The 14,522-nt window shown below is 40.5% G+C and overlaps 1 protein-coding gene across 3 annotated transcripts in view; it reads right to left on the reverse strand.

Moving 5' to 3' along the window:
- The window catches only part of brinp1 (bone morphogenetic protein/retinoic acid inducible neural-specific 1), a 521,352-nt gene that overhangs the window by 162,596 nt on the left and 344,234 nt on the right, over positions 1–14,522 (reverse strand). For 2 of the 3 annotated variants that reach the window (XM_061876412.1, XM_061876411.1), the window contains exon 4: positions 1,643–1,812. In XM_061876412.1, the coding sequence (XP_061732396.1) occupies positions 1,643–1,812 (170 nt within the window). Of the gene's footprint in view, positions 1–1,642; positions 1,813–2,185; positions 2,315–14,522 lie in introns of those variants that run through there. The other variant, XM_061876413.1, reaches the window with a different exon arrangement.

Below are 14,522 nucleotides of genomic sequence, written 5' to 3' on the forward strand. Positions count from 1 at the left end.
TGTGTGTAATGTTCTTTAATTTCAATGGAACACTTAAAGTTTTGGTGTTGTTTACTGGCGTCATATTGCAGTCTGCACATACGTCTTATGCGTGACTACCATCTACTGGTCACAATTATCATTACAACATGTACCAAATAAAATTGCTTCGAGGTCGGTAAGCTTAACCAGAATTATTCCGTACAGTAGGCGCATCGGGTTATACGTTTTAAGTGTGCCTTATAATCCGAAAAATACAATATATGGATTTTTTTGTCCATAAGTGTGAATTTTTCTTTGTCTATATGTGCGCTGTGATTGACTGACAACCAGTTTAAGGTGTAGCAAACCCCGCCTCTCGCCCGAAGCCGGCTAGGATGAGCTACAGCTCACCCATGACTCTAAAGTGGATTAGTGGTATGGAAAATGACTGAATGAATAGACGTATTGTCTTGAAAAGAAGATGAGTTTTTTTTGGGCAAAAACGTTTTAAAAACTAAAATCTAAAGGCCTACTGAAACCCACTACTACCGACCACGCAGTCTAATAGTTTATATATCAATGATGAAATATTAACATTGCAACACATGCCAATACGGCCGGGTTAGTTTACTAAATTGCAATTTAAAATTTTGCGCCGAAGTATCCTGCTGAAAACGTTGCGGTATGATGACGCGATTGTAGAGGACATTTTTTTCCAGCTACGTTCCCAGCTATTAAGTCGTCTGAAATCATCGCAAAATTCCACAATTCAGCAACATCTGTGTTGCTGAATTTTTTGCAATTTGTTCAATGAACAATTGAGACATCAAAGAAGAAAGCTGTAGGTGGGAAGCGGTGTATTGCGGCAGGCTTTCACAACACAAACACAGCCGGTGTTTCATTGTTTACATTCTCGAAAGATGACAGTCAAGCTTTACTATGGAACAGAGATGTCAAGCGAACACGGTTGGATTGGACCACACACACAAAGTACAGTGTCTTATGCAGCGATCATTTCGAAAAATCGTGTTTCGAAGAGGGTCCCTTGCGAAGGGCAGAGATGGGCATCGCCACCACCTGTCGACTGGAGCTGAAGAAAAGTGTGAGGCCGACCTTCAGGTTGTACCGGTACGACCATATAATCTCACTAAAACACTAGTAACACAATAAGCAGATAAGGGATTTTCCAGAATTATCCTAGTAAATGCTTCCAATAATATCTGAATCGCTCCCACTGCCCCGTAGTCTTTTTTTTTCTAGTCCTTCACTCTCACTTTCCTCATCCACAAATCTTTCATCCTCGCTCAAATTAATGGGGAAATCGTCGCTTTCTGGGTCCGAATCGCTCTCGCTGCTGATGGCCATGATTGTAAACAATGTGAGGATGTGAGGAGCTCCAGAACCTGTGACGTCACACGCATATTGTCTGCTACTTCCGGTACAGGCAAGGCTTTTTTATTAGCGACCAAAAGTTGCGAACTTTATCGTCGATGTTCTCTACTAAATCCTTTCAGCAAAAATATGGCAATATCGCAACATGATCAAGTACGACACATATAATGGACCTGCTCTCCCCGTTTGAATAAGAAAATCTAATTTTAGTAGGCCTCTAAACAATAAACCGTACCAAATATATTTATTCTGGGTGCATCTTTTTTTGACATGCAAAAAACACACTGACCTTGATAGCATTGGTGGAGATCTGGATCTCGTGCAACTTCCTCATGGTGCCATCGCGGTCAATGAAGTAGGAGGAGGCCAGCTGGTGGAGGGCTTCCACATTTTGAGTGGCGTTGGCGAGCTTCCTGTCCAGCTTGTTTTTGGCCAGGTACATCGTCAGCGCCTCTTCTCCTACAAGCAGAGTGAAGAGGAGGGACATTTTGGTAATGCAATCACTAAAATTGAAGAATAGCTGCTAGATGACTAACGGTACAAAGGCGTGCTGATTTCCTACACGGTACAGATTATAACACCTCTAAAATTTGCACTTATTTAGTGAAGATAGTTGTCATGTCTGCATGTGAAAGCTCCACCAAATCAAAGACAGAAATTATTTTAGTCTTGTTTTCCAACGCGTTTAAGCAATTTTGCAATGCCCACTTTTGTCTCCAATTTGTGGGCGGGCTGCTTCATCACGCTCACCCACATAAGACTGGAGGTAATTCCATATTCAAATATATGTTTTGGTCGCATCCTCATCCTTAATCAAGTTATTTTCACGTACAATTGGAAGGGATTAGCAAATATGGCTGCATGATGCGTTGTTGCAGGTTGTAGCAATACAACTAAAGAAGTGTTCGGTGTCACGGCCCGGGCGGATTCCCACGCGCTCTCGTCTGTGCGCTCTGCTGATTGCACCTCCAAGAGCACACCTGCGGGCGCAACTCCTGCAGAAGTTGCGTCGGTGGACAGCTGCAATCAATCAGCACTCAATACACCTGTCATTGATGAACGTCCTGGGCTTCTTAAGCCAGTGCAGACCTGTTTTCCGGGCCAGAACGTAGTTTCCTGTTCATAACAGTAAGGCGATACGTCCAGTTTGATGCAAACTCTTTTTTTATTTTTTTTTATTAAATCAACACAAAAACACACAAAATACACTTTCCATCAGTGCATCAACCCCCCAAAGAAAAACCCCTCCCTCCCCCATTCACACCCAGCCACACCCACTCACACAAAAAAGGGTTGTTTCTTTCTGCTACCAAAATGCTGGTTACCACAACATATATAACACAGTCTGCAAGGGACATAGTCCATGAAACACACATGATTTTGTGTGTCGCCGGTCCACTAACACTATCGTTAATTACTATTTTTTATGTAATTGTTTTAAATGATTTTACTTTCTTTTTTATCCCAAAAAAATGTCATTGTTTTCCTTTTTTTTTATTCTCATTTTATTTTATTAAAAAAATAAATAAAAAATAACCTTATCTTCATCAGACCAGGTTGTTAATCGAATTAGACTTGTCTAAAAGGTTTTTAAAACCAGGTCCAGTCCAGACAATGTCAAAGTGGGCCTCAGCAACACACACCCTCATCCATGTACAACAACAAAAATTAGGGAAACAATAGATTGCATATAAGTTATAAACAAAATTACATTTTCATAAAAAGCATTTGTGTATAGTCCATATTATGTCCAAGTCAGATTGCAAACTCTTTGCTCTCTGTATATTCTCCCCCGTCGTGTTTATTGTCTCGTGTCCTCTTTGTCGCCTATCTGCAGCATGCCTTCATTCCTACATCACGAGCAGTGTGTCTCGTCTCCCTGTGTTCCCTTTGGTTACCTAGCTGCATCTTGGATCTTGACCTCCCGCCTGGACACGGACTTTGACGCCTCTCTCCTCCCCTCGACATCACGTTTGCTCACAGACCTCCGAGCCAGCCTTGCCCCTCTTGGACATTCGCCTCTCGCTCAACACTCCCGGTAACACACAACAGTTTATTCACACATATAGAAGCACAGCATACACCTATTTGGATTAGTTCACACACTTCATTCATGATTATTATATATTGTGTGTATATAATAATTCAATATAGAGTTAAAAGACATCCCTCAGGTCTGTGTCGTCTCCTCCTCCTGTACACCTAACAGTCGGCCTGCGTAAGGCGGTGGTTTGGCTTCAAGCGGGAAGATGTTGAACAGACAACCGCAATATGTCAAGTAAGCGGCAAAAGCGTTGCTACAAAAATTGGTAACACTACTAATTTGTAGCATCCTCTGAAAAGTTACCCGCTAAAGAGCGAAGAGTGCTTGAAACTGTGCATGTCAACACCTCTGGCCGGTGCCACATCCAACAAACTGCCGAAGCAACCAGCACTGACCCAATTTAGCCTGGCCAGGTCTTCCATTTCCACAACAACACTGTATGAAAAAAAATAGTCGAAAACAAAACGAGATAACGTCCGCAGTAACCTCCCACATAGCGAAGGACATACACTATTTGATTTCCTATTATGCAGCTCATTTTCATTTAACAGTTATTGAAATATATTGTGTGACATCATGCACAAAAGTGCACTTTATTTGTTTTAAACTAATGTAGTGGAGTTCTGTACAAAAAGTGCACTTTAATTTAGTGTTGTTTTGAGATATCATCTTAGTGACATCATGCACAAAAGAGCACTTATAGTTTGTTTTTTAAAATTTCTCCGACAATCTTGTACTTTCTGTTTTGAAATGACATGAATGTTTAATAAAAACAGTTTTGGTAAATGGACATAGTTGTGATTTCCCTCTCTGCATGAAAGTTTAAAATGAGCATATATTAATGCAGTATGAAAAATAATGTTTTAATGTAGACACATAGTATCATCATACTGCTGTGATTATATGCATCAAGTGTTCATTCAGGGCTAAGGCTGTCATGTTCTGGTGATCATGTTTAGTTTGGCTATGTTCTGTTTGTTTTTTGCACTCTGTCAGTTCTTGTTTTTTCACTCCCTGCTTTGTTTCCATGACAACCCATTAGTTTTCACCTGTCCTCATGTCATGCACCTGATTCACTTGGACTCATGCACCTGTTAATCAACGCAGCATTATTTAAGCCTGTAGTTGCCAGGCAGTCAGCCTGGCGACATCACCTTCTACTCACTCTCTACATACCCGATTGATTGCTCACTTCTTGCCATAGTTTCGTGCTTTTAATGTCACAGTAAGTGTTTTTGTTTTTGTTGTCCATACTTTTGCCTTAGTCCAAGTTTTAGTTTTCATAGCAAAGTTTTTGTACCTCCTCTGTGAGCGCCTTTCGTTTGTTCCTTTTTTTCGATTTAAGATTAAATTATGTCAGTACCTTCAAGTCGTGTCCGGTCCAGTCGCTTTGCAACACGGGAAAACAAACCACACCAAAGTCCACGCCTTGATAATTTTTAAGTTATCGTGCCGTGATTTTACCAGTCCGGCCCACTTGGGAGTACATTTTTCTCCGTGTGGCCCTGGATCTAAAACAAGTTTGACACCCCAGCCACCATTTTAAAGCCTGTTGTTGCCAGGCAGTTAGCCTCTACATACCCTTGTTATTCATGCTGATGATCCATGCTGCGCTTTTTCATGCTCTTTTCTTGTTCCAAGTAAGTTTTTTTAATTCATGCCATAGTTTGCAAGTTTTGTTTTATGTCCATAGTTTTGCCTTTGTGCAAGTTGTTGTTTTCATAGCCAGGTTTTGTACCTCCGCTGTGTGCGCCTTTTGTTTATACCCTTTGTTTTTGTAATACTTTCGAGTTAATGATAAAATATGTTGTTAACTTTACCCCATGTCCGGTCCAGTCGCTTTGCACCACGGGAAAACAAACCTCACCATAGTCCAGGTCATGACAAAGGCAAAATGTTGAGATATATATCGTGTATCATGACATGGCCTAAAAATATTGAGATATTAGTAAAAGGCCATATCGCCCAGCCCTAAGGCAGTGGTTCTCAAATGGGGGTACGCGTACCCCTGGGGGTATTTGAAGGTATGCTAAGGGGTACGTGAGATTTTTTTAAAATATTCCAAAAATAGCAAAAATTCAAAAAACCTTTATGAATATATTTATTGAATACTACTTTAAAAATATATGAATCATAAACTGTGAAAAGAAATGCAACAATGCAATATTCAGTGTTGACAGCTAGATTTTTTGTGGACATTTTCTATAAATATTGAAGAAATGTTTAGAATTAAGTTCATGAATCCAGATGGATATCTAGTTTATTCTTTAAAGAGGGCACTTTAAGTTGATGATTACTTCTATTTGTAGAATTTTTTATTTATAATTGAATCACTGGTTTATTTTTCAACAAGTTTTTAGTTATTTTCATATATTTTTTCCAAATAGTTCAAGAAATGAGCAATATTTCGACTGTTATACAATTTAATCAATCATAAACTGATGACATACTGCTGTATTTTACTTCTGTATCTCTTTTTTTCAACCAAAAATGCTTTGCTCTGATTAAGGGGTACCTGAATTAAAACAATGTTCACAGGTGGTACATCACTGAAAACAGTTTAAGAACCACTGCCCTATGGCATACCATTACCTAGCTCAACATAATCTGAGTTCATGTACATGCTGAATAGAGGTCGGTGTCTAGCAGGACCGATAATCAGCATTTCCGTTTTTTTGGCGTTGAGTTGCAAAAAGTTAGCGTACATCCATTGTTTAATTTCATTAAGACACGCCTCCCGCTGACTATAATCCAGCGTGTTGGTCAGCTTTAGGGGCATGTAGAGTTGGGTGTCATCAGCATAACAGTGAAAGCTAACACCGTATTTGCGTATGATGTCACCTAGAGGCAGCATGGCCCAAAAAACGGAAATGCTGATTATTGGTCCTGCTAGACACCGACCTCTATTTAATAATAAAACTTTAACATTTGTCAAGCAAATAATTAAACAAGGCGACTTGGTAAAGAATCTGTGTATTATCTTCGACCCAACTCTCTCGTTTGAGCCACACATTAAAAGCGTTACTAAAACGGCCTTCTTTCATCTCCGTAATATCGCTAAAATTCGCCCCATTTTGTCCACTAAATACACTGAGATCATTATCCATGCGTTTGTTACGTCACGTCTCGATTACTGTAACGTATTATTTTCGGGTCTCCCCATGTCTAGCATTAAAAGATTACAGTTGGTACAAAATGCGGCTGCTAGACTTTTGACAAGAACAAGAAAGTTTGATCACATTACGCCTGTACTGGCTCACCTGCACTGGCTTCCTGTGCACTTAAGATGTGACTTTAAGGTTTTACTACTTACGTATAAAATACTACACGGTCTAGCTCCATCCTATCTTGCCGATTGTATTGTACCATATGTCCCGGCAAGAAATCTGCGTTCAAAGGACTCCGGCTTATTAGTGATTCCTAAAGCCCAAAAAAAGTCTGCGGGCTATAGAGCGCTTTCCGTTCGAGCTCCAATACTCTGGAATGCCCTCCCGGTAACTGTTCGAGATGCCACCTCAGTAGAAGCATTTAAGTCTCACCTTAAAACCCATTTGTATACTCTAGCCTTTAAATAGACCTCCTTTTTAGACCAGTTGATCTGCCGTTTCTTTTCTTTTTCTCCTATGTCCCACTCTCCCTTGTAGAGGGGGTCCGGTCCGATCCGGTGACCATGAACTGCTTGCCTTTGTATCGGCTTGGGGACATCTCTGCACTGCTGATCCGCCTCCGCTTGGGATGGTTTCCTGCTGGCTCCGCTGTGAACGGGACTCTCGCTGCTGTGTTGGATCCGCTTTGGACTGGACTCTCGCGGCTGTGTTGGATCCATCATGGATTGAACTTTCACAGTATCATGTTAGACCCGCTCGACATCCATTGCTTTCGTCCTCTCCAAGGTTCTCATAGTCATCATTGTCACCGACGTCCCACTGGGTGTGAGTTTTCCTTGCCCTTATGTGGGCCTACCGAGGATGTCGTTGTGGTTTGTGTTGTGGTTTGTGCAACCCTTTGAGACACTAGTGTTTTAGGGCTATATAAGTAAACATTGATTGATTGAGTGATGTATCAAAAAGAACTATTTATTGTAACAATATTAACAGGATGTATCATCACTCCATTTTTTTCCCCAAGTCAAAGGAAAACTGTAGTAAAACTTCGGATTCCCTGTCGACCATCAAATACAAAAAGAAGTAACTTCAGCAGGAAAAAAAAAAAAATAGATGCCCCACTTTTCCAGGAACACATTTTCTGCTTTATCCCCAGTACGCGTGGGCACGCACTCCCAGAAACGGATTTACCTTGTTGGAATGGAATTACGATCCAAGAAAGGCGTCTTACTTACAGCATGTCACTGTGTAGATGTGCTCGGACCACATTACAGAAATAGAGTACAAAGACCCCTATTGTGTTTGAATCACACAGAAACAAGCGCTTTACTTGCTTGTTAGGGTAGTTGCATTGTGTAAAAAGGTGTCCATGATATACTTCTATTTGTGTTGATACTGCGTGGGAGAGATCAAGCCTGTGTTCAGTGCTTGACAAGTCCAAGGTTAGATTTATCTCCCTGCTATTATGAAGAACTTTTACCACTTTTTTTCTTTCATAGATCAAGAATAACACAGCACACATTAAACTCACATCCTCCAAAACAACTGAGATGTCTCGCATCAGATAATGGATGTTCTCGTTCTCCAACCGGCTGGTTGATAACTTGCCGATATGGCTGTCGGCGAGGATTTAGCCAAACTGACCTAATGAGCACCCTGTGGCCTTCACGAGCGTTGCTGTTGCTGTTGTTCAATGAAAAAGGTCAACGTGAAATTCATCTTCGGTAGTCGAATAGAGTTCCAGTCTTTAATGAGAAGGGAGTTTCAAATCACCTCTACTGTAATAAGGTTCGATTTTGCAAAGGAGCAAGAAATCGATGAGGCAACAAAAAGTAATTGTGTCTTATTCTATCTCTTCTATTGCTTATACTGACTCAGGGCCTGATCTTGGCATTGTTTTGCTGAAATAAGCAGGGGCGTCCATGATAACGTTGCTTTGATGACAACATATTTTGCTCCAAAACCTGTATGGACCCTTCAGCATTAATGGTGCCTTCACAGATGTGTAAGTTACCCATGCCTTGGGCACTAATAAACCCCCATACCATCACAGATGCTGGCTTTCGAACTTTGCGCCTCTAAGAATCCGGATGGTTATTTTCCTCTTTGTTCCGGAGGACACTACGTCCACAGTTTCCAAATATAATTTGAAATGTGGACTTGTCAGACCACACAACAAACCTCGCAAGTAAGCTGCGTAAACCCCCACGCCATGACAGATTTCAGTGTTTGCAGTAAATGAGTTGACTGATGAACATTATCACATAATTTATTCAGAAAATGTCATTAACAACATAAAGATAGAATACTATTAACCGCAACATGTACGTAAGTGTAAAAATGTTTACATTTTCAGAATGCACGTGTTCTATTTTTAAACAAATATCTGAAGTTGTCTTCATTTTTGTCATGTCTTTGTGACCATGTTCTGTTTAGTTATGTTCTGTTTTGTTTTTGACACCATTAGTTCCTGTTTTTGCGCACCCTGTTTCGTTTTAGTTTCCATGACAACAATTAGTTTTCAACTGTCATGTCACGCACCTGGTTCATTTGGACTCATGCACCTGTTAATCAACGCAGCATTATTTAAGCCTGTAGTTGCCAGGCAGCAAGCCTGGCGACATCACCTTCTACTCACTCTCTACATACCCGATTGATTGCTCACTTCTTGCCATAGTTTCGTGCTTTTAATGTCACAGTAAGTGTTTTCGTTTTTGCTGTCCATAGTTTTGCCTCAGTGCAAGTTTTGGTTTTCATGGCCAAGTTTTTGTACCTCCTCTGTGAGCGCCTTTCGTTTGTTCCTTTTTTTAGAGTTAAGATTAAAATATGTCAGTACCTTCACGGCAAAAAAAAAAACCACACCAAAGTCCACGCCTTGACAATTTTTAAGTTATCGTGCCGTGATTTTACCAGTCCGGCCCACTTGGGAGTACATTTTTCTCTGTGTGGCCCCGGATCTAAAACAAGTTTGACACCTCATACAGTGGGGCAAAAAAGTATTTAGTCAGCCACCGATTGTGCAAATTCTCCCACTTAAAATGATGACAGAGGTCTGTAATTTTCATCATAGGTACACTTCAACTGTGAGAGACAGAATGTGAAAAAAAAAATCCAGGAATTCACATTGTAGGAATTTTAAAGAATTTATTTGTAAATTATGGTGTAAAATAAGTATTTGGTCAACCATTCAAAGCTCTCACCGATGGAGGAAGGTTTTGGCTAAAAATCTCACGATACATGGCCCCATTCATTCTTTCCTTAACACGGATCAATCATCATGTCCCCTTAGCAGAAAAACTGCCCCAAAGCATGATGTTTCCACCCCCATGCTTCACAGTAGGTGTGGTGTTCTTGGGATGCAACTCAGTATTCTTCTTCCTCCAAACACGACAAGTTGAGTTTATACCAAAATGGATACATGGATGATACAGCAGAGGATTGGGAGAATGTCACGTGGTCAGATGAAACCAAAATAGAACTTTTTGGTATAAGCTCAACTCGTCGTGTTTGGAGGAAGAAGAATACTGAGTTGCATCCCAAGAACACCATACCTACTGTGAAGCATGGGGGTGGAAACATCATGCTTTGGGGCTGTTTTTCTGCTACGGGGACAGGACGATTGATCCGTGTTAAGGAAAGAATGAATGGGGCCATGTATCGTGAGATTTTGAGCCAAAACCTTCCTCCATCAGCGAGAGCTTTGAATAGTTGAACAAATACTTATTTTCCACCATAATTTACAAATAAATTCTTTAAAATTCCTACAATGTGAATTCCTGTATTTTCCCCCCACATTCTGTCTCTCACAGTTGAAGTGTACCTATGATGAAAATTACAGACCTCTGTCATCATTTTAAGTGGGAGAACTTGCACAATCAGTGGCTGACTAAATACTTTTTTGCCCCACTGTACTTGTTTTTTTTTTTCTGTAGAAGTCAAATCCAATGACCACCCAGAGTAAAATATGAATGCTCTCTAGCTGTAACAGGTCCAAATATTTACCCAGCACCCGGCAATCACTCTGCTTTGCATGTCATACATTTGTTTGTTGACACATTCTCCCCAAAAACTTCGAGCTGCCTATTCTCTGCCAACATCATTATTTATCTATGCCTTGTCGTGAGCAAGCGCAAGGAGCAAAACAAGCAAACACCAATTCCAATCCCACGGGCCCGGGCCTCGAACAAGCCTTGGAAGATTAGGGTTCCAAAAAAAGGCAATGCATCATGTCAGATGGGCTTATTTGCTTATTCGGCCCAAGGCGAAACATCGGAATCGGTCACTTAACCTGTGGCCGTGACTAGCGGTCTGGGTCCAAATCGCACGCCTGGTTAGAGCACAAGCCCTGACGGGACAAGCACCCCTTCCGGACTCCTTCTCCCCTCAAGACCCCCGGCTGTTACTTACATACACTAGCACTGTGCTGCTATTTTATAGGCGGCTATTGCTGTATAACACAGTTAGCCTGTTCATAAATATTTGTTGTTATTGCTGCTGTAGTCTTGTCAAATAATACATTACAGTCTGCCCCACTCACCGCAACGAATGTGCTTTGTTTATAGCTAATAAGACCTTTTAAATGTAATATGTCACCTTGAACCCCCCCGCCCCCCCACGCCCTGCAAAACACAGATTTTAATGTATGCACGTATATATGGTGATGCTGATGCGGGGTTGAGAGTGCAAGTAGTGTTTTAAAAAAATGGAAAGGCTGAGAGTGCTTCGTTCGCTGTTAATGATACATATGTGGGTCACTTTATGGAGGAACATAAAATGGTACTACTACAGTATGTGTGGCACTTGTCCAATAGAACGAAGGCTAGTGGCTCATTTTTTTTCAACATAGAAAATTCTGCTTCTGTGTGCAATTGTTGACATTGGAAATGCAAAAAAAAAAACTACGATGTAAAATGCAGACTAGGGTTGTCCCGATACCGAAATGTATTCTGATACATTTCGATACTTTTTTAAATAAAGGGCACCAAAATAAAATGGCATTATTGACTTTGTCTTAACAAAAAAAAATCTAAAGGTACATTAAACATACACTGTATTGCCAAAAGTATTTGGCCGTCCATCCAAAGGATGAGAATCAGGTGTCCTAATCACTTGACCCGGTGTATAAAATCAAGCACTCAGGCATGGAGATTGTTTCTACAAACATTTGTGAAAGAATGGGCCGCTCTCAGTGATTTCCATCATAGGATGCCAAATGTGTTCCTAAATATTCCAAAGTCAACTTTATTATAAGAAAAGTGAAGAGTTTGGGAACAACAGCAACTCAGCCACCAAGTGGTAGGCCATGTGAACTAACAGTGAGGGGTCGTTGGATGCTGAAGTGCGTAGTGCAAAGACTTTCTGCACAGTCAGTTGCTACAGAGCTCCAAACTTCATGTGACCTTCCAATTAGCCCACGTACAGTACGCAGTGAGCTTCATGGAATGGGTTTCCATGGCCGAACAGCTGAATCTAAGCCATACATCACCAAGTGCAATGCAAAGCGTGGGATGCAGTGGTGTAAAGCATATCGCCACTGCACTGTAGAGCAGTGAGGATGCCTTCTCTGGACTGATGAATTACATTTTTCCATCTGGCAATCTGATGTACGAGTCTGGGTTTGGAGGTTTCAAGGAGAACGCTACATTTTAGACTGCATTGTGCTGAGTGTGAAATTTGGTGGAGGAGGAATTATGGTCTGGGGTTGTTTTTCAGGAGTTGGGCTTGGCCCCCTTAGTTCCAGTGAAAGGAGCTTTGAATGCTCCAGGTTACCAATACATGTTGGACAATTCTATGGGATGGCACTTCAAGTTCATATTTTCAAACTTTGACTTGGATTAGGGTTGTTTCTTCGATGCAGAGAATGCTTGGAACGAGCCAGACGTGGACGTGAGTACATGTTTAATTTATTTAATAAACAAACACACTACAAAAAAAAGGCAAACCAAGGACAAGCTCGATGGCGGATAATAAAGTAGACTAATCAAAACAAAACTAGCACAATGGCATGACTAAAGACAGGAAACAAAAGCCTGCACTGCGGCATAAAAAAAACAATACTTGCACTGAGGCATAAATACAAAACTTACTGTGACCGAAACAAGGGGCATGGACGGCAAGGTTTTTCGAGGGCATGAAGGAGGTGAAGCATGGGTAGGTGAAGATGCCAGGACGAGGACAGAAAAAGAATGGCTTAAATAGCTATGATGATTAGTGACAAACAGGTGTGAGGCTGAGGGCAGGGACGTCACTAGGAGACCAGGTGAAACTAATGGGTTGGCATGGAGACAAAATCAAACCAGGAAGTGCAAAGACAGAACCAAATGTCCAAAAAACTAAACATAACATGACCAAACATGGCAAAAAACAAAACATTATGTACAGGCGTGACACATTTGTGAGCGAAGGCATTGTTATTGCAATCCAATAACAATTTAGTCCTTAAACAAAATAGTGAACATACTAGGCAAGTTGTCGTTTAGTAGTAAGTAAGCAAACAAAGGTGCTTAATTAGTCTGCTGACGTATGCTGTAACATATTGTGTGATGTATCATTCTATTATTTTGTCAACAAGCTGTAAGAATGATTGAAGCCACATAACTACAAGGATTATCGGCCCATTACGGCTACCGTAGTCAGAGATACAAGTATTACAAGTGTGTGTATAAGGACTGCAAAATGGCAACCATTGGCAGACATGTTAGCCGGTGTTTTGTTACAATATCATGCAAAACACAATTTTCTTACCTTCTGGTACCTGCTGATATGTATTTGAGATCTGCATAAGTTCTGAAAATTTGCGCAGGTCCGCCACTGTTGTCGATAAGTTTCTTCTTTTTCTCTACTTGTTATAGGACATTCATCGTCTGCTGTTAACCATTTCTAATATAATCTCGCTATGGAAGCGCTAAAAACTACCGGTGTAGTGAGTATACATTATTCACCCAAGGAACATTTGTTATTAGAGAGTTCCAGTCGGACGATTTTTCAAGGGACACATTTCCGGCGTTGTTGCACTAGTGAGCCACAGATGAGGAGATGCTGCTCCATTATTGATTTAAATAAAGTCTGAATGTCGTTAAAAACAGTTAGCTCCGTCTTTTGACACTTCTTCCACTCCCATCCTTGCACGCTACACCGCTACAACAAACTTGACGGGGAGAAGACGCTGTCGAAGGTGAGCCACGTAAATAAGACCGCCCACAAAACGGCGCATCCTGAAGCAACTGTCAGAAAGCAACTTGAAGATGAGCTGTAAAACATAATCCATCAATCAGTCAATCAAAGTTTACTTATATAGCCTTAAATCACGAGTGCCTCAAACGGCTGCATAAAACACAACAACATCCTCGGCTCGGATTCCACATCAGGGCAAGGAAAAACTCAACCTAATGGGTTAAAATGAGAAACATTGGAGGGGACCGCAGATGTGGGGACCCCCCCTGGAAGACCGGTGCAATGGACCTCGAGTGGATCTAGCATAATATCGTGAGAGTCCAGTCCATAATGGATCTAACATAATAGTGTGAAAGTCAGTTAATATATATATATATATATATATATATATATATATATATATATGTATATTCAATTATTATTCAATGCTTAAATCTGCAGTTCAACTTCAAGTCTATCTGTTGATATAAATTCAAAACATTTGTCTTTATTTATGCTTTTTTTATTGAAAAAGGAAAAAAAACATTTTTTTTTTTTGCAATATTTAACCTCTAAAAAAATGTAAAAGTGAAATATTTATGTAAAGTTCTTCTGAACACAATTCATTATTTTTTTTTTTTTGAGTAATGACTGTTTAAAAAAATAACTCCCCCCAAAACTATTAGGGATCCAAAAGGGCCCCATTCATAAAAATATAAAAAATATATTATGCAATATTTTGATTAACTCTACATGTTATGTAGACCACAAGGAAGTATTTTCCATTTAGAACAGAGGTCTCAAACTCAATTCACCTGGGGGCCACTGGAGGCAGAGTTTAGGAAGCAAGAAAATATAATAATAAAAAA

The sequence above is a fragment of the Nerophis ophidion genome, linkage group LG17 (assembly GCF_033978795.1).
Source record: "Nerophis ophidion isolate RoL-2023_Sa linkage group LG17, RoL_Noph_v1.0, whole genome shotgun sequence".
In the NCBI taxonomy this organism is placed as follows: Eukaryota; Metazoa; Chordata; class Actinopteri; order Syngnathiformes; family Syngnathidae; genus Nerophis; species Nerophis ophidion.